Source organism: Ixodes scapularis, unplaced genomic scaffold (assembly GCF_016920785.2).
Source record: "Ixodes scapularis isolate PalLabHiFi unplaced genomic scaffold, ASM1692078v2 PGA_scaffold2__306_contigs__length_199485367, whole genome shotgun sequence".
NCBI classification, from domain to species: domain Eukaryota; kingdom Metazoa; phylum Arthropoda; class Arachnida; order Ixodida; family Ixodidae; genus Ixodes; species Ixodes scapularis.
In genome coordinates, this window is record NW_024609857.1 from 120,391,834 (window position 1) to 120,411,457 (window position 19,624).

General features: G+C 44.3%; 1 protein-coding gene across 1 annotated transcript; it reads left to right on the forward strand.

The window, feature by feature from the left end:
• The first annotated feature begins 317 nt into the window (after positions 1 to 317).
• On the forward strand, positions 318 to 1,428 carry LOC120848190 (zinc finger BED domain-containing protein 5-like). The gene is made up of 2 exons (XM_040220178.1): positions 318 to 551; positions 1,120 to 1,428. The coding sequence occupies exons 1-2, from the start codon at positions 318 to 320 to the stop codon at positions 1,426 to 1,428; spliced, it is 543 nt and encodes a 180-aa protein (XP_040076112.1).
• The last annotated feature ends 18,196 nt before the right edge of the window (positions 1,429 to 19,624 follow it).

Consider the following 19,624-nt stretch of genomic DNA (forward strand, 5'->3'; position numbering starts at 1 on the left):
CGTGATGTGGTCACGTTGGCCTGATAAATGAGGAGAGTAAGGAGGAAAATGAGAAAGAGGCGAGGCGTCAAGGAAGCATGGCTTGTGGAGGCTACGCGGCTGACGTCATGCCCTCTCCTACCCTTGTATCCTCCTTGGCAGGCCCGGTAGCGCGTCTTCAACCCGGACGCATATTGCTCTGCCTGGACGAATGACTACCTTCCAGTCGTCGCCCGCCCCAAGAAAGGACAACACAATCGGCATCGGTGGCTGTGCCGTGGAGTCTCACCCGGTTGGCCTCGGACGCAAAGGTAGGTGTTTGTCTGAGCCGCGTAGCCATGTCCAAGTTACGTGGCTACAAAGAAAGTTATCTGAAGTTTGGCTTTGCCGATATCGGCGGCAAACCGCAATGCGTTTTGTGTGGTGAAGTACTCGCTCAAAGTTGCATGGTGCCGACGAAGTTGGCACGCCATCTCCGGACAAAGCATCCAAGCTTCCAAGACAAGGACATTGAGTTCTTCGAAACCAAGAAACGAAAGTTGGAATCCCAAAAGCTGGATAATCCAAACAAGGTGAGGTCGAAATTATCAAACCACAGTTTTAAATAAGTTATTGATCAATGGCATCGCCTTGTCGTGGACGTGCCTGCGGTGTCCGACCGGCCGCTAGCCTTGATCGGTCGCCGAATGCTTGTTCGCCGTGCTTGTGCTGACGATGTTCACGGCAGGCCGCAGCCGGCAACCCTCAATGTGCGTTTCGTTCGCCGTGCGTACGCTGATCGGCACTTCAGAGGCTCAGGCCTCGCGGTTAGGTGGCAGATTTTGCTAGTTCGCTTTGGTGCATGTGCCGTCAACTTCCGACATGTATACAACGCGTCGCGGGATGGGGAAAACGAACGGGGGAGTTGCGCGAGATCGGATGGGGGGGGGGGGGGGGGGGGGGGGGGGGGCTCGCGGCGGCCTACCGCCCCGGGCGCCGCTGACCCTCGTGACGTCACTGGTTCAGCGTACACAGCTAGACTTGTGTTTCAGCCAGCAAGCTCGGCGGATGCTATCAAGGCAAGCTACATGCTCAGCTACCACGTGTCCAAACAGATGAAGCCTCACACCATCTGCGAGACTGCTTATGCCCTGCATGAAGGACGTCGTCGGTGCTCTCATAGGCAATGAGCACGTGAAAAAATTGGACAAAATACCATGCTCGAACGACACCGTAGCACGGAGAATCAAAGAAATGGCGTCTGATGTGCAGGATCCAGTAATTGAAAAATTGAAGTCGGCTGGGAAGTTTTCCCGTGCCATGGATGAGAGCTGCGACGTATCCGGGAGCCCACAGCTTGTAGCATTTGTGCGCTTTGTGGGTGGCCTTGTCATTGCCGAAGAGCTTCTTTGTTGTCTGGAACTCGAGACCAGACACAACAAGAGGTCAAGACATTTTCAATGCCACTAACATTTTTTTTTTTGTTTCGTGCGGTCTTCGTTGGGACATGTGTGCAGCTGTGTGCACCGACGGCGCTCGAGCCATGGTTGGAAACAATGTAGATTTTTTAGGGCTCGTTAAGGATGTAAACAGTGCCGTAGCATTCACTCATTGTATGCTTCATAGGGAGGCTTTGGCATCAAAGGAGTTAAGCCCAGAGCTTGCGAGTGTCATGCAACATGTCGTCAAAGTCGTGAACAGCGTAAAGGCAAGGCCTAAGGCCAGTCGCCTCTTTAAGGTTCTGTGCGAGGAGATGGGTGCTGAGCACCAACACTTACTCCTGCACACCGAGGTGCGCTGGTTGCCGCGCGGAAAAGTGCTCGCAAGGGTGTTCGAGCTTAGAGAGGAGCTGAGTGTTTTTTTGTTGTTTTTTTTTTGGCAGAAGATGGGGCGCTCGCAGATCCTTTTCATGACTCTTCTTTTGTGACTAAGCTTGTGTAACTGTGTGACCTGTTTGAGCACCTGAACCAGCTTAACAGCAGCATGCAGGGGATGGGCACAAATGTTGTCTCTTCTGGGGACAAGGTGAGAGGTTTTTGTAAAAAGCTTCAAAGTTGGTTGAGCCGCGTAAGCAGAGACGATTATTCTCTTTTTAAGCTGCTCAGTGATCTTGCAGGCTCTGGGGCAGTACCTGGGAGTGACAGAACCACGATCATGGCCCATCTGAGAACATTAAGGTGCCACATCAAGAACTACTTCCCAGAATCTGCCCCACACATATGGCTGACGTTGCTTGCTTGGCATATATATGAACGTGTCGAAGCTGAAAATGAGTTGATGGAGCTTCAGGAAAACACAGTGATAAAGGCAAGGTTTCCCACTGTGAGCCTTGAGGCATTTTGGTTGGGGACTGCAGAAATGTTCCCCCTTCTCCATGAGATGGCTGTAACGCTTCTATTACAGTTTTCTACAACGTATGCATGTGAGCATGCTTTTTCCAGGCTTGCATACCTGAAAAGTAACTACCGGAACAGGTTGAATGTGGCCGCAGATATGCACCTCTTTTTAAGCGCGACTGTGCCACGTATTGATGAACTGACCAAAATGAAGTGGTGTTGCACTCTTGTTTTATGTTTTTCTGCTACGTAGCAATAAAAGGCACCTGTTTCATATGCTCCAGATGTGTTAACTTACTAACGTCCCCCCCCCCCCCCCACTGGAAGGGGTCCCCCATCACTGCCTGCGGTCCGCAAGGGGTCCCCGACACATCCATGGCTGAGAACCACTTACGGGATTAATATTAGAAGGTCCTAATTTTTGCAAATACGCAATTAAAGAACGATTACGAAAAAACAAGTTTACAATGACGAATACATTGCATATCACCCCCATGAAAACATTTAGTGCTCCCAAAATATTCGCGAAACTGACACCTTCCGAATTACAAGAAATATTGACCCAAGGGAAATTAAATGCGTGCGTAATATATTCGTTATGAAACTAATCAAGGTGAACTTACCTGAACGTGTTTCCTCAAGTTGGCGTTGGTCGACTTCGCGCATGACCAGAGCTTCTGTTTTGGTTTGCAAAGCAATCATTCAAAGATGATATTACCGTCACTCCTCATTTCGCTCACTGAGAACATAGAAACTAGCTGAGGCCACGGCGACTTCGGGCAGCGGTGCTCCATGGCGAACGCAAAAGACAGGGTTCATGACGACACCCCCGATTTATATACCATCGGTGGTGATTCACTGTAGAATCAGCAGACCTCTCGCCTCTAGTCCGGAATCTTCACTCCTAGCATTGTCACAGCTTACGAGCCTACTTGAGCCATCATATGTTGGTTAGATATTTTTAGAAAAAAAAAAGAAGAAAAAAAAACACAGCGGTAAGTTCCACTTCAAAATCCTTGTTGAAGTGATAATGCATTTTTTGTTGCAGAAGTTGTTGCTCAAAACATTTTTTTGTTTGGTAACAGTAACGGTAACAGTACAAAAGTACTGTTACCGTTCTCAAAGTGCTCTAAGAAACTTGACCTATACGCTCCGTGCGGGAACTATAGGGGGCGCTTTGAAAAACGCGTGTAGCGGCGCTAGCGGAGGAGCTGGTGTTCGACAGTGAGGCGCGTTCAGCAGCCTGCGGCGCCTTTTCGCATGCCAAGCTGTGGCGGCGGAAGCGCGCACGGACGAAACTTTTGCTTTTTGAGCCGATAAGTTGAGCGTGACGTTGCATGAGTGCTGGAAAAGACATAAGAAGGGTATCTAGCTGTTCTCCACTTCTTATATATTGAGTTTGAGTCGTTATTAGGGGTAATTTCTCTAGTTGCGACCGAAAAAGGGTTTGGAGCAATTTTCCGAAAAGCAAGACGGCAGCCACCATAATTGTTCTGAGTGGGAAATTTGTTTCGCTCGTCGCTGTAAACGGGACTGCTCGAACGATGATATTTGAAGGTGAGTGAGATGTTAACTAAGTTTGTGTACGGAGTGTGCCAAGTTTCATTAAAACAGCAGGTGGGAAAGTTATGTTTCTAACGAATAACGAAATAGAGCTGTACGGGATATCCAATATTGGACCCAAAATGTTGTGTAATAACCGGGCTGTGCGAAGCGCAGGTTTGGGCACACAGATGCTTGGGCTTGACAGTAACATGACACAGCACTTATTATACCAAAAATAGGTGGCATAGGGAAGCCAGGTAAGAATTTCGTTTGGGCGGCGTAACTCAATGGTAACCGGTTTCGACCATGAAAGAAAGGGCTGTCAAGAGAATACCACTCGTCGTGGGTGGTGGAGACTTTACAAATAGGAAGGGACTAGTGGACTGTACTCCCGATTGAAACAATTGTACAAAAGGTGGTTCTAAAGCCGAGAAAACAACGTTGTCGGTCAACACACGGTTTGGCCGTCAAGGGCTTTGCGGTCAGCTGTTGTGTAATAACCTGTTGCGCGAGGTGCTGATTTTCGGCACACAGGTACTCTGACATGATCGTAACTTGACGCAACACTTATTATACCAAAAAGAGTTGGCATAGCGAAACCAAGTGGAAATTTAGTTTGGGCGGCGTAACTAAATGGGAACCAGTTTTGACCGCCAAAGGCTGTCAAGATAATGCACTTATCGTGGGAGGTGCACACTTCAGATGCAGGAAGGGACCAGTGGATGGTACTTCCAGTTCGAACAACTTTGTGATAGGTGGCTCTAAAGCCGAGAAAAATATTGTTGTCCACAGAACTCGGGGTGTCAGCGTTTCCGCGTCCAAAAGGAGGCTCATCAAAAAAGAAAGTACACCACATAAACTTCCATACTCAATCGTCGATTCTCCAGTGATTCCGAGTTTCATTGTAGTTTTCCTTAGATTCATATTTGTCACTTTTTTTTTTCGTTCCAATCTTTCTACATGAAGTACAGGTTGGGTGCCATACTTATTTATTTATTTATTTATTCAATACTGCAACCTCATTGAGGTTTTAGCGGGGTGGACACTGTGGTACAACAAAATACACCAATCTTCACGAAAAAGTACATGTGTCCGGAAATATAATCGACACGTACGATGGGGACGAAACTTCTTTGAAGGGCATTCCTCCAACGAAATGGGCACCGCATACCCGCGAGTGTGGGATGGCATTTCAGTTCGTTCCATTGGCGGTAACACATGTAGGCGTCACTGGTACGAAAACAAACGCAGAGCGCAAAGCGGCAGTGTAGAATATGTCAGCCGTGCCGACACAATGGCAGATATGATCGGGAGACTAAATTTCTTGCGTAGTACGGCACGGGTCCATCGTTGTCGCTGTCCCGCAAAACATCCCTTACAAAAAAATTAACTGACTTTCAATTGAAAGTGTAAAGGACTCACTCAATAGACCTCATTCAGTCTCAATTGAAACTTAATTGACTTTTTCTATTGAGTCGCTATTGATCCGTCCCAGACTATTGGCCACTGAGTCTTAATTGAATTTTTAGCAATTGCATTTCAATTGAATTTTGGCTATAGTGTTTCAATAGAACTTTTGCTATTGAGTTTTAATAAAAATATTGCAATTGACTTTCAATTGAATTATTGCAACGTGCTTCAATAGAATTTATTGCAATTGCATTTAAAAAAAATTGCTCTGGTTGAGAATTTTTGTTTCACAATTCTTTAAAGCATGCAACATGAAGGACACAAAGCACATAGAGGAAACGAACACAAACATCGTAACTAAGCACTCACAACCCACTAATCATACTCCCTTGACTACCCCACCGCCTTATATACCCTACATAAGAAAGGTATTCATTTGGCCGGTGTCCAACTCAGCATCTACTTAGGTTCCCAGTTTCCTATTTCCTCCTTGAAAGTCTCATACATGATAAACAGTGTTTCGACGTCATTGGACTCTATTTTTTAATAGAAAAACATTGGTACAAGCAATAATCGTTCGGTGCACATGGGTGCAGTAATCTACAAACGACCAAACTCAATTGCATTCCTAATGAGTAAATTCAATAGAATCGATATTGACTTTCTTATGACCAAACTCAATTGCATTCCTAATGAGTAAATTCAATAGAATTTATATGGAGTTTCTAATGATCAAACTCAATTGCATTCCTAGTGAGTAAAGTCAATAGAATCGATATTGAGTTTTTTATGAGCAGTCTCAATTGCATTCCTAATGAGTAAATTCAATAGAATCTAAATTGAGTTTTTTATGACCAAACTCAATCGCATTCCTATTGAGTAAATTCAATGGAATTGATATTGAGTTTCTAATTATCAAACTCAATTGCATTCCTAGTGAGTAAAGTCAATAGAATCGATATTGAGTTTCTTATGATCAGTGGCAGAAACTAGAGTTTTTGCCTGCCGTCGGAGGTCGCGTGTTTGACACCCTCTGCTGGCGCCATTGTTTTCTCTACACCTTTTTAACTTTCCCCACTCATTTAATAGGTATTATAAAGATACCTTGATGTATTCAAATAGTTTTAAGAATTTGATTGTTTTCTAAAAAACATGTCAAACTCGTAACTCCGGTCGTTTTTCGGTCAAATTTGACAGGTCATTACTTTGTCTGTACTTAAGGTAAATTTTCTTTCTTCGGCTCTACAGAAAGCCCAAAGCAAGCCCATTTTAGATATAATATTATCATTATTATCTGCCAAGTAGCCGCTTCGCTACTTTCACGTAAACGTTGTGAAAGATAACAAATGTTCACACATTTCACGCGATTGCGGCTCAAACAGAGGACATACAACCAAAATATCACATTTCTAGACTGTTTTTTCTTGTAGTCGACTAATATGTCTAAAATAATTTAAAAAATAAAAATTTACAAAAATGGGGTTTTTGAGAAAATCGACCTCAAACTTTCAACATTTGTTATTTCTTACAACGTTTACGTGAAGGTAGCGGAGCGGCTAGTCCCTCAAGTAATGTACAACAAACGTAGGTGAAGGTATCTAGCCCGTTATCGGTCCCTTAGACTCTCAAATTGAAACCTTAGCTAAATCAAATTGTCCTGAAGCTAAAATACCAGAAGCTATCACGCAAACTGTCACCCTTCAAAGGTTCCATATTTTCTTGTATTAGTGCAGCAGCTACCACTGGACTGCTGTTTTCCTCTGTTGTCAAAGAGTCCAGCTGTAGGGGGTTTGGAAGCTGATGAGGCTTTTGGGAATCCGCAGCAGTGTATCTTTTAATTGGAAATGACAGTTCATACTAAACGGCGTATTTTTCGAATACACAAGGCTGGAATAAAGGAAGAATGTCAGGAAAGGAGTATAAACATACGGTACTATTGCTGTGAATATTTTGGGCAATTCAGTACGTCTCATACAGGCAACTAGGGGTAATTTGGCCGTGTTTCCTGCTACCATATAAACTAATTTCGAGTAACTGTACGTGTTCTAGCTAAAAAATAAAAAAAGTGCCTGCATACATGTACGAACCACATCGTTAATTCACGAAGAATTTGCATTTATGTAAAACAACCCTTCTCCACGAGCATTTCAAAGGCCCTCAGACCCAGGGCCTTTAAACCACATGTGAACCAGCGTATACATAGTACAGAACGCGCAGAGTCCGGGTCTCGAGCTAATTTGCCGACCGTCCAAAGGCCTTTGATATAAATGCCATTCGAAATGCCTGCGAAGCGGTATGTAATATTTTCCTAAATCATGAACATACAAGGAACAGAATTCCAGCGTCCGAAACACTCACACCGCAGCTTCACCGACCCCTCGAATGATTGCCTTGTACCGGTGGGCCGACAGGGAGGTTCATCAGCGGAATTGCTTCCGCCGATAGTTTTCGGAATTTTTAACCAAATTATAAAGGTAAAAGTTACAAGGAAGCACGTCGGTATTGGCCAAACCCAGCGTTTTGTACACCGGGCAAACGAGGCCCGCTCCTCGAAGTGCTTGCGGCACAGAACGGCCAAACCAGGAAGCCGGTGCAGGGAAGCGAGCCGGATGCGAGATCGCAAAGCGCAGTCCTTCGCCTGTCGTCGCGGTGCACCTCACCCAATTAGGGCGCGGCGGCCGCAGCGACGCTTGTGTTCGTTCTCGGGGCCAATAGACTTTCTTCGCACTGCCGCCGCCATCTTGATTGGCGTCACTCCTCTATGGGTGAAAACATCGTTTTGCTCTCGCTAAGCCATTGAACGGTGCTCACGCTCTAAGCGCAATCGTCACTCTTTTTTGTTTCTTGCCTATATTTTGCGTGTCTTTTCAAGGCTGAAGCATTCACTTTCTTTTTCGTCGCCCATACCCTAACCGAAAGCATACGACTGGAGACGGGGGGCAGTGTCTATACTGGCGACAACCATTTTATGCTATGTTGTCAAAGCTAGCATAGCTTCAACAGCGCAGCAGCCTTTACTGCTGAGGGAGCACGTGGCTTTGTCTTGCGTCCCATTCGTGCGCGTTCCCGTCACTTGTGAGTCAGGACATGTCGTTGGAGCGCTGCGCAAACTACGCTAGTCTTGACAACATAACACAAAACAACCTATTTTTTTCTTTATAGATGCGCCTTGGTTTTACGAGTGCTCAGGCTACCGAAGCATTTTCACCTATGCGCTTATAACTGTGCCTCGCTGCATCCAGCTCGTAACCACCGTAGCGAAAGCAGAGTCACAGGTCTCAAAGCTTCGGTAGTTTCTCCCGCTGTACGCGGGTTAACGCAACCGAGGTATGTCCTTGAGTAAGGAACACGTGTTTCTAGGTTTCGCTGCGCTATATCTTAGGAGCTGGTTCACATATTTGCGTCGGTCGCGAAGAAAGGCGACCAACCTCACAATAACGACAGGGCCGCGGGGACAACATGAACCCATTACTATTTGACAAAGCTGCTTCTTGCATTGAATTGTGATGTCCTGTACGGCGAACACTTTTCACGGCAACTTTGCTGTTGCTATCTTTGCAGTCGTGCTGAACTGAACATATATGCAAATGTCTGAACTTGAGGCGGGACACGTTTTCTGCCTGTTGCCCCAACCGACTCTGTACCGTATGATTTACTTATGGTTATTGGCTTACACTGTATCTGGAAGAGACACATGGCAGTGCGGCATGTTGATTTAGATGCTCGACCAGTATGTCACTGTTGTACTCAGAGCATTAGTCAGATTAGAGAAGTGTATACACCAACTCATGTTTACAAACAAACCGGAGCGCTCCTAGCGGACGCCACCGGCGCCGCGCATGCGCGATGGGGGTGTGGGCAAAAAGCTTGCCGTCGCCCATAAACAAGCCCTTGAAATGCGTTGTTGTCGGCGTCGGTGTGAGTCCCCCTGCCCTTTTTCGCGTTCGAATTGTTGATTCTACGTATTCCTGGCGAATTCTGACTATCTTGAGTGGCGCCAGCGAAATTACCGAGACTCGTTACCCCGCAAAACTTCGCGTGAATAATGTGACATGTGGCGATTCATTCCGCGTGGACGCCGCAGTATGTACGCTAAAACCTGATTCGCATGATGAGATCTCGCTCGCAATTTTCAGTCGCGACGCCGCTCGGGCTGCAAAAGCTTGAGCCGTAGCTGAGATGGTCGATGTCGATACTAAAAATCGCAAGCAGAATCGGACCAAGTGAATTAGGCATAAGAAGTCGGTGATGGTCACTGGTAACAATGAACAACATTTCCTTGTATCTACTGTTTGCATCGAGCCTGATTACCAATCTTCGAATTTAAGTCTTTTGAGGCCTGCACTTACTTCTTATCGCAAGTACCGGGCCAACATTTGATCTGCAGGCCGGCGTCGTCTAAGAGAGCAGACGACAAGCAGAAACGTTTCGAAGAGCAGACGACAGTTCGAACGATCAGGCGGCCGTTTGAACTTGAAGACGCACTGAACGTAGTCCGCAGGTGGTCCGCACAACTTGACGTTTTTTGGCGTTCATGTTGGGCCAAAACAAGCAAATATGATGACCACAAGTATCTGTGAATTGAACCCAAAGTGCATCCCGCCCAAGCAATCGTTGTCCGACGGCGTCTGCGTTTCCCTTTTCACGGCACATATCCAGATTCTCGGACGAACCGAGCACGTGAAAACTGACCTTCAAACCTTTCTCGACACTTTTGGTACTGCCCAAGTCGCTTCGTCTTGACGAGAAGGCAGGTTTTTGTCTGGTTTCTGTCAAAACAACGCATTAATGCACGTCTGGCATGGGGATCCCCTTACGAAAATGGCAGATCTAACCTTATATAAAAAAAATTATATGGATATATAAAAAATTAGGCAGATCTGGCCATATTCAGCACATCAGTTTATATAAGCTGTATATAGCCAGATTTGCCGAATTTTTTATACATCCATATCTGGGTCTGCCAAATAGGGGTATATCTGCCTCCCATATCAGGTTTTTTTTGTTTTGTTTTTTCTTGCAGATTTGTTTTAAAAAAAAAAAGTCATGAAAGCTACAATTATGCGGTTTCAACGAGTGAGTTATACGCCAAGGGGGACATTACGTGGGCGCTAAGCTTTGCGATTACTCGGCTAATTAATTAAAATTCACTAATGAACTTTTCAATTAGTGAAAATAGACATACGGTTCCAATAAGCAGCTAGCGGGGCGTCGTCCAAAATCCCTAAATCAGTCATTTTCAGAAAGTCTTTCAGCGCGTGAGAAGCGCACTAAAGTTACCAATCGTGGAGCAGGTACAAGGCTAGCGGTTTCGGTAAGGCGCCGGCGCAATTTTTCTGTCTGTTATCTAGCCCCAGCCTTGTACCTGGTCCACGAGTGGTAACTTCAGCGCACTACTGCGCTTCACACGCGCTCAGTCTTTCTAAAAATTACTGGTTTAGGGGTTTTGGACGACGTTCAGCAAGTTTCTAATTGAAACCATGTCTATTTCTACTAAATAAAAGTTAGTTAATGAATTTTAATTTATTAGCCGACTTATCGCAAATATTAGCAAACTACATAACGTCCCCCTGGGCGTATCACTCTCGCACAAACCGCATAAGTGTAGCGTTCACGGCTTCTTTTAAAACAAATCTGCAGAATAAAAAAAAAACGGTATTCACCATGCTGGTAGTTCACTCTTCGACCCTCCACAGTGGGAGCAATGGTAAACTGTGCCACGCTCGGCTGTAGCGATTACCCGGTATCCCGACGATCGTTTCGTCGGCATGAACCGCGAGACAGTGTGTCCGTCAAGTTAGAGAAAGTACGAGCGGGAGCAGAGGGATACGCCCGCGGATGACCGAGTTTGCGGCACGCATCTCATAGCGGCCGGCGAGCAACGGCACTTTTCTACCGCTGTTTACGTTCGCGCACGCCTTTGCATCGGCTTTTGCCCATTCGTGGAGTAGATGTCCTGTGCCTATCGTTACATAACGCCGATAACGGCGATCGGTCGGCGGCGGCTCCGTGTGCAAGCTCGCCGAAACGCCGCCGTCAGGGGATCGGTTTGTGCCGTCCGCGAGACGGTAACCCTTGCAAGGAGCGGAAGTATGTTGGCATGCCGGTTTGGAAACATCATAATATAAAGCCTGAGTCAGTGAGAGTTGTCCGTTATTTGATTTATCCTCATCTCAGGGTTTAGATTATGACGGTAGCCTACCATTGTTCATCAGTATTTCGCAAAATCGTAACAATCTTTCTACAAGCGACTCGTAAAGCCGGTCGTCGAATTTTGGAACGCGTAATTAAGAGTCTGTGTTGCTGTTGTTTTTTGGCGACACGTCAAAACTTTGTCGGCGGCATATCGAAACTTTCTGCTTCTAGCGCAATCGCACCAATGCCGAAACATTCTGCACAATGATTCTCCCGGCTGCCAGGAGATAGACACGGCCTAAATCTAGAGGTAATGTGGAAGAATACATTTAGGAAAAACGATCAGTTGTCACGAAGTAGGTTGCAGCGCACTTACGTTGACGAGAGGCGACTTGAAAGGTGTTATCCGAGGGAGATGTCGACACGGCCACGGCAAAACCACAACTCGAACACAGAAACGAGAAGGTGCCCGTGAAGATTCAACACGATGTAGCACAAGCTGTCGTTTGTAGAACCGAACACTAAACGCATCACAAAAAATTCTTGGGCTTCTTTGAAGAAATCGCTTGCAGGAGCAGACATACGCAACAGCCACAGAGGGAGAATTCACACGCCAAACTGGGTCCGGCTAAACGCATTTCGAGATCGGCAACGGCTGATGCGTCATCCGTCAAACCACGTGACCACGCACCTTTTACAACGCTTTCAGCTTAGGAAGAGAGGGAAGGGTCGAAGGAGAGGCCAAAACGGGGTTTCACGAACAAAAGGCCTATCTTATGGGGCCACAACAAGGGGGTGTGTCACTTGTAACGAAGGTTGACAGTGCTGTGAATGCTATGTGCGGCCTTGGGCGCTAGGCAGGTGCGATGTCCTGCTTTGTCACCAGATTCTAGACTATAGTCACGTGACCCTAACCGGAGACACGATTGGCCTAAAACGCGCGTAGCATCTACCCTGCTGTCAATACCGAGTGAACATACAGCTCTATTAATTCCAGCTTTTGAACTCAAAACGATGCGAGTTTCAAGATTCTATGTTTTACGCTGTATAACCCATATTATCATTTGAAATAAAAAAATAAACGCGAATATTTTTGTGCATGATGTCGACAAATAAATAGATAAATGAATATGTATATATATATTTTACCAATAAATTTAAAATCATGTGTACACTGTTTCAAATTTTTTTACGAACGAGTTACACATAAAACACAGCGCATCTTCCGACTTCCAACACACGATGAATCGCCGATGTTCTCAAACGAACGGATGCGATGCTGCGTGAACAGTTTTGAAAGAGCTGCGTATTGTACTCCATGCGCAAAGGCTTCCGTTCGAAGGAAAAAGGATTCGGGACGGTGAAGTAGCGTCTTGCATCTTGAGTAAGCTAACGGTTCGTGTTTACCCGCTCAATTTAGCGGGGAAACATGAAAAAAATTAGATTCACTGCCACATTTCGCGGGAAAATTGACTTCACGTGACATACGTTCCAATTCAATTTCTCGCTAAATTTAGCGGGGCGGTTACACCGATGGCGACGCCAACACCGCTTAACTCGGAAACGGGTGCCTAAGAGCTGCGACTAAAATCCATTATTTGATTAACTCGCGCTCCGATCGCACTTCGTCATATTGTCACACATCAAACGTACAACCAAATTTAATTTGTCTTTCAATCTTTAAATTGCGCAATTGATTAATTGGTCCAAATACCTGGAATAACTTCACTTTCAGGATGTTGACAATAGTTAACCAATTACATGAGACTCGTGCAATATAGATCAATCAACTAGTGTCTTAGCGAGTACATATAACTTGTTGCTTCCACAACTGAAACGGGCCCATACATCATTATCTGGGGCTATATTCCCTTACAGAAATGTCATATATGACCCAGATATATTTGATATAGGGCCGTATATGGGCATATAAGTAGACATATACGGTCATATATTGCCATACAAGGGCTGAAATCAGGGCAGATATGGTCAGGTCACACCATATATGACGATATATATTGCCAGATAAAGTCATATATGGTGCCAGTGGCTGCCATATATGACAGTATAGGATGCCTGATACTCCTGTATATGGCACTATATGGTGCCAGTCAACGTGTAGATGCAGGTAGCACTCCGCGTCGGCCGGTATCGGGACTACGCCGGCCCGCCCATGGTAACAGGATGGCAGCGCCTGGCCATGGGCACCGGGGAGCTACCGGCCCCGGCCGGCGTCGGGATTTCGTCTTGCTCATTGGCCAGTCCAACCGTAGAAGTTACAGTGACTGGCCGGCGTCGGGTTTTTGCTATCTTTGCTGGCTAGTCTTTCCTTGGAGGTTCCAGTAACATGGCCGGCATCGGTATTATGCTGTCTTTGATGGCCGGTATTTACGGAAATTCAGTAACTGGCCGGCACCGGTATTTTACTGTCTTTGATGGCCAGTATTTACATGGAAGTTCAGTAACTGGCCGGCATCGGTATTTTCCTGTCTTTGATGGGCAGTATTTACATGGAAGTTCAGTGACTGGCCGGCATTGGCGCTTTGCTGTTTGCAGGCTGGCGAGCCCCGGGAACTTCCGTTTACTGACCGGCATCGTTCTATTTTTTTTTTTTGCCTTTTTTTACAATGCAGTCACGTCATTGAGATTCCGACGAACTGCGGCGACTCATATGTAGCGAGTGGAAATGTTTGCGTTGATCAATCCTTCGTAAATGACTGCCGACGCTGGCGTATTTGATCCCACCATGGCAAGGCTGACGTGCTTTATCGCGAAAACGCGAAAAAAAAAAAAAAAAAAAACGCCGTGAGGAAAATTTGCAGTCCAGGATTTGAGAATCTGACCCCCCTACGCCACGAAAATGAAATTTTACAACGCCGAACGACACTTTTTTTCAGGGAGTTAGTTTAATTAGATGTACTATACTTAAGGTCTGGCGTTATACGCAGGTGTTTGGCTCTGATAAAAAAATAAAAACGGTATAGCGGAGCCTCGAATGAAAAAAGAAAAAAGACGTGGCATGATTGAGCACGCGCTTTGAGCTACAAAACAATAATAAACATTACTTTCCAGGAACTAGAAAAGTAAGAGATCTGTTTATTGCTTATGACGCTACGAGAGGTACATAAATCTCCTGAGAGGTCATTTTAATGGTGATTTTAATCTAGTGTGAAAATATGCTATTTCAGGCAGGAATTGACTGTTTTATGTGGCAGTTACCATATAAAACGATCATCTAAGAGAAATATTTTAAATGTTCACATAGGCCAAACGGTATCTGTCTCTTTAATAGCTTATGTTATACGACATACCGTACCAGAGGAACGCGAATATAAAAACTTTTTTTCTTTACTCAAAAAAACGACAATCACCAATGCGTTCTGGATGTACACACTGCTGGGTTTGCGAATGTGACCCCTTGACACTACGAAAAATAAATGTCACAATGCCGAACGATAGCATTTCTGAAAGCTAGTTTAATTATCCGCGCTGTACTTGAATCTCAGGAATAAAAAAAGTGTTTAGGCCTAACAATAAGTAAAACCGCGGAGCGCAACCTGTATAAGTAAGACCTGGCGGCACGCGGGGAATAGCGCTGATCTACCAGAACAAAATTAAATACTACTTTCCGGAAGTCAGAAAATTAAGAAACGTGCTTATGAGCTATGAGCTCAACTAAATTACTGCCTTAAAATGGCGGTATTTTTGTTTCAATAGTGGGTGAAGATGGACCGCTTTCATGACAAACTTTGGCTTCATCACTGTGGCAGTTTTATCACTTACATTTTCCCATTTTTCTCTAAATGTACCCATTATTATTAATTCCATTGCTTCGTTAAAAGGACTTGCGCTGTTTGCCTACTACACTGACCCACCTATTAGCACGGAGGGAGCGAATCATCCCGGCAAAACAAGAGGGACAGGGTTTCTGAATTGCATCAATTCAAATGTGGGTTCGCACTTTTTATTTTCACCTTCTGCGTGATTGTTACCCCGAAGAATGGTGCCGACGGCAGCATGCACATAGAAAATATTTAAAATATAAAAAACTAATACACAAAGGTGAGAAAATTTTTAAAATAATAAAAACAATTTTAAAATGGTGAGAGAAAAATATAAATAATAAAAAGTAATACAAAAATATGAGAAAAAATATTTAAAATAAAAACTAATACAAAGAGGTGAGAAAAAATATTTAAAATAATACAAAATAATACAAAATAATATAAAATATTACGAAATAAAATAAAACAAAATATAAAAGGTGAGAAAAAATATTAAAAATAATAAGAACGAATACGAAAAGCTCAGAAAAAACATTTAAAATTGAAAAACAGTGTAAGAAAACAAATAGCGCTTACCGCGATTCGAACTAACAACCACCAGCTCAGAAAACCAGAGCGTCAACACGCTACGCTACCGCCGCCCGGATGACCTCCGCTCCCTTTCTAGAAGGTTGCATGTCCGTTGAATTAGCCTCTCATCATTGCAGGCTTAGTTTCGTATTTATTATTTTGCAACATGTTCAACACTTATTCATAATATCGTCGCGAAATCGACATGCGAAATAATTTATTATTGCTGTGTCTTTTATGAGTTTTATAATGCAGTTTGCTGATCGTTTTATTTCAAACGTGTTGAAGATACGAATACAATGCCATCGAAGCAACGGCCTCTCTTTCGCACGTTTTGCCGGCCGTGTGCGTTTGAATGCCTGTGATCACGGCCGGCTAACGGTCCAATTACCCGATTAGTGGTGATGCGTGGAGTTTGCCTTAGTTTCAAATGTGTCCGACAAAGACGGAAGTGACTGTGGGACGTGGAACTACGTCAAATCTGCTCAACAGCCAAGATCATGGCACAGGATCGAAGTAAGTTCGTGTTTTGTTCGTTTGGGCTAGATTATTTTCTGCGTTCAAAAGGCTTGTTATTGTCTGTAGATTGCTTGCTTTTACCAGTATTACTAATTGTGCGCGGATGGTGTTATGCGAGGCTGTTTTTCTTTTTTCGTCGATGCAGAGGCTGTCTACTCGCTTAAGGTCGATCAGTTGCGGCGGAACTCTTTGGGAGACGGATTGGGGGTGGGGTGGGGGGGGGGGGGGGGGTTGATTTCCTCCCTCCGCCGTATTGTTTACTGATAGGCTAGAATGTCTGGAAGAGCGCGGTGCCCCTCCATCGCCGATGCCACTCTCCGTACTTGCCTGCTGAGAGCTGGACCCGACAAAAACTGCGATTGATTGATCGAGCAAGTCCGTAGCTATCGCCATCCCAGTCGTCTGCAGACGCCTTCATTTTTGCAGTTCGTACCCAGAAAAAAATTGCCAAAAATTGGTGCCGCGATGAATTCACCCCGTGGTGATTAATGCATAGCATACCACTTCCGATCGCAAGAATTTGTGCCCGCGAAATAATTTTTGACGCTGGCATTTATTCCTCGCGAAATGTCGAGCTCTAAAGATCATTTGCAGTACACTTGTTTCATATGATCCAACGTACGTGTAACGAATTTCACACCTCCAGAAACACTCAGGCTGCTTTATATGGTGAAGCATTTTTTCTCTTCCTACTGGTGTTTTTTTTTTTTTTTTTTTTTTTTTTTTTAGGCTTTGAAGTATTAATTACAAGCTTCTAGGGAAATGTACATGCATGTACTCAATTAAGGTAGTGTCTCGCCAGTTTTTGGTATCTATATTAGTCGAATACACAAGAGTTATACGTTCAGCGCGTGTGCTTGTCTTTCTGTGTATCTGGTGTGTGATTGTTTCCCTGCACTGTCACCGTAGAATATGCAAAAATGAATAATGACATTGGCATATTTGTCGTGCCAAAGCCTGTCACAATTTTTTCGAACTCTGATCTCCACGAGATCACAATACCATTGTTTCTGTTGTAGTGGCACGGCAGAGTCTATACTTGTTTTGCTCCAGTCTTTGTAAGGGGGACGCTGTAATTCGATTCTACTCAATTATGGTGTACTAGATAGCACTATATTTGCAGAGCTAGTCTTCGGTTTTTGTAGTTCTATCGAAATATATTTCAGCTTTAAAGTTACTTGTTATTTAGCATGTGAATTTCCAAGCTTATCTAGATTGAAGGCAGCAAATATCTTGCCAGCACTCATGCTACGTGTTTGAAGTATATTGCGTTAACATAATTGACCCAACCTTTGATTTTTATTTGTCAGTGCCTCAAGGGAAGCAAGGAAAAGGAGTGGATCCCCGCCCCTGCCCGTTTCGATCTGGATGAGCATCGTACCGGCGTGCGGTTGTGTGTCACTACTGCGTGGTGCGCGTTAAAGACCCCAGGCCAGCGGTTGTACCGCGCCGGCTAAATTACTCTACAGCTGAGACATCAGACGCGCACTGAGGCAAGCTAACTTCCGACTGTATAAACATACACGCAATTTTTTCTTTTCTTTCTTTTTTTGAGGAGTGGGATTATGTAGATAAGCTAGTGGGTTTTTCTATGGATACGAAGCTGTCCGAAGTAAGGTCAGAATGGAAAAAGCACCAAGTTCCGCCTGGTCCCAAACTGCCACAATAATGAACACGGAATTCAGAAGAATAGTAATACGAAGGACTTACGCAGGCAGCCACACTTTTTGAGTTCGCAATGACATTTGATTATGATCACAAATATTCCTGCTTTGCTCAAGGTGGCCTAGTTTACACACCATATTGGTGATCTTTAGCGCAGCAGGAATATTTTTTATCAGAATTTAACGTCATTGTTAATTGAACAAATGTGGCTGTCTGTGTAAGTCCTTCGTGTTTTTATGCTTTTTACTTGTGTGTTCATTATTTCATTTTTTTTCTCGTGATTTAGTCCTTTTGTTTTTGTTTCTTATGTGTTCATTATTTTATTTTTTTATTTTTATGAGGTTTTAGTAAAAAATATGATGCCCTCGTCATTTCCTAGTCCGGGAAACAGTGCTGACCTCGTCGTGTTCAAGGAGCAGTATGACCTTTTCATCTTGTATTGCTTCCACGGCGAACAACTGTGTCTGTGTGCGTGTGTGACGTATTAATCACACGGGAGGACTTGGCTACCGAATGGAAAAACAAGGCCAGCGAGGAGCGACTGGGGGCATTGAACATATCACACGGTACGAGGAAGGACTTCAACGACGAGGCTAGCAAGGAAGCCCTTGTCAAAACGGCTGTGCTCGACCGGAGAGTTGAATCAGGACTGTGACTCTGTGAGTAGGAATCAACGACTTTGAAACTTTCGTATAGTTTACAACTTAATTGTTGCCTTCCGTTTGTTTTATTTTAATAGGTGTTTTTGTACTATTACATTTTTAGTCTATTTTAATGTTTGTCCTTGCTATGTTACAGTTTTGTTTCTTATCATTTTTTCTTGAATGGGGGAAGTACTTGTTTAGAGTTTTGGCGCTTTTATAAATAAAACTTCTTTTGCAAACCATATTCTCGGTCTGCTCCCTCGACAACCAACCCCGCCAAAGGGCTGTTTACTTTCCGACGTCGAATGATATGTTATAGTGTTTCCGAGCTAGCGATCGCCTGCATTCTATATTTGTAGCATACATATTTGTCGGAATGACAGATTCCGAACCAGAGCAATAAGGATTGGTCAGTGGCCTATTCTGTAGATATATCTACGTAAGCACACGTTTGGCAGTGTGGAATAGCAGCAAAATGTATATTATGTGGATATTCATAGAAATGCATTATATGATCCCATGTCTGGACCTGGAAAGTATGGTACCTGCCCCATGGCAATAATTTTCATGTGATGCTAGAAGGAACATCACGTGAAAATTTCTTTATATGGGGTGGGTACCCTATGTGCCAGACCCAAACACGGGATCCTATAAAGCAGTCTATATATGGTATATAAGAAATTGGGCAGATATGGGTTTATAAGGAACTGGGCAGATATGGGTATATAAGGAATTGGGCAGATATGGGTATATAAGGAATTGGGCAGATATGGCTATATCCATACAGATATGGCCTGATTGTGCATATCTGGCCATATCTGCCCAATTCCTTATATATCCATATCTGTATTTTTTAATATAAGTCCAGATATGACATTTCTGTAAGGGTTTGCACGCGTATATGGTGATATATGCCCGTATTTACGCACTTATACGGCCAGATCTGGCAGTATTTGCCCACCTATATGCCGAAATACGGCCGTATTAGCTCCCATATCTGGCGAAATACAGCCCTATGTGACTGTTTATATTATCATATCTGGCCGTATATAAAATA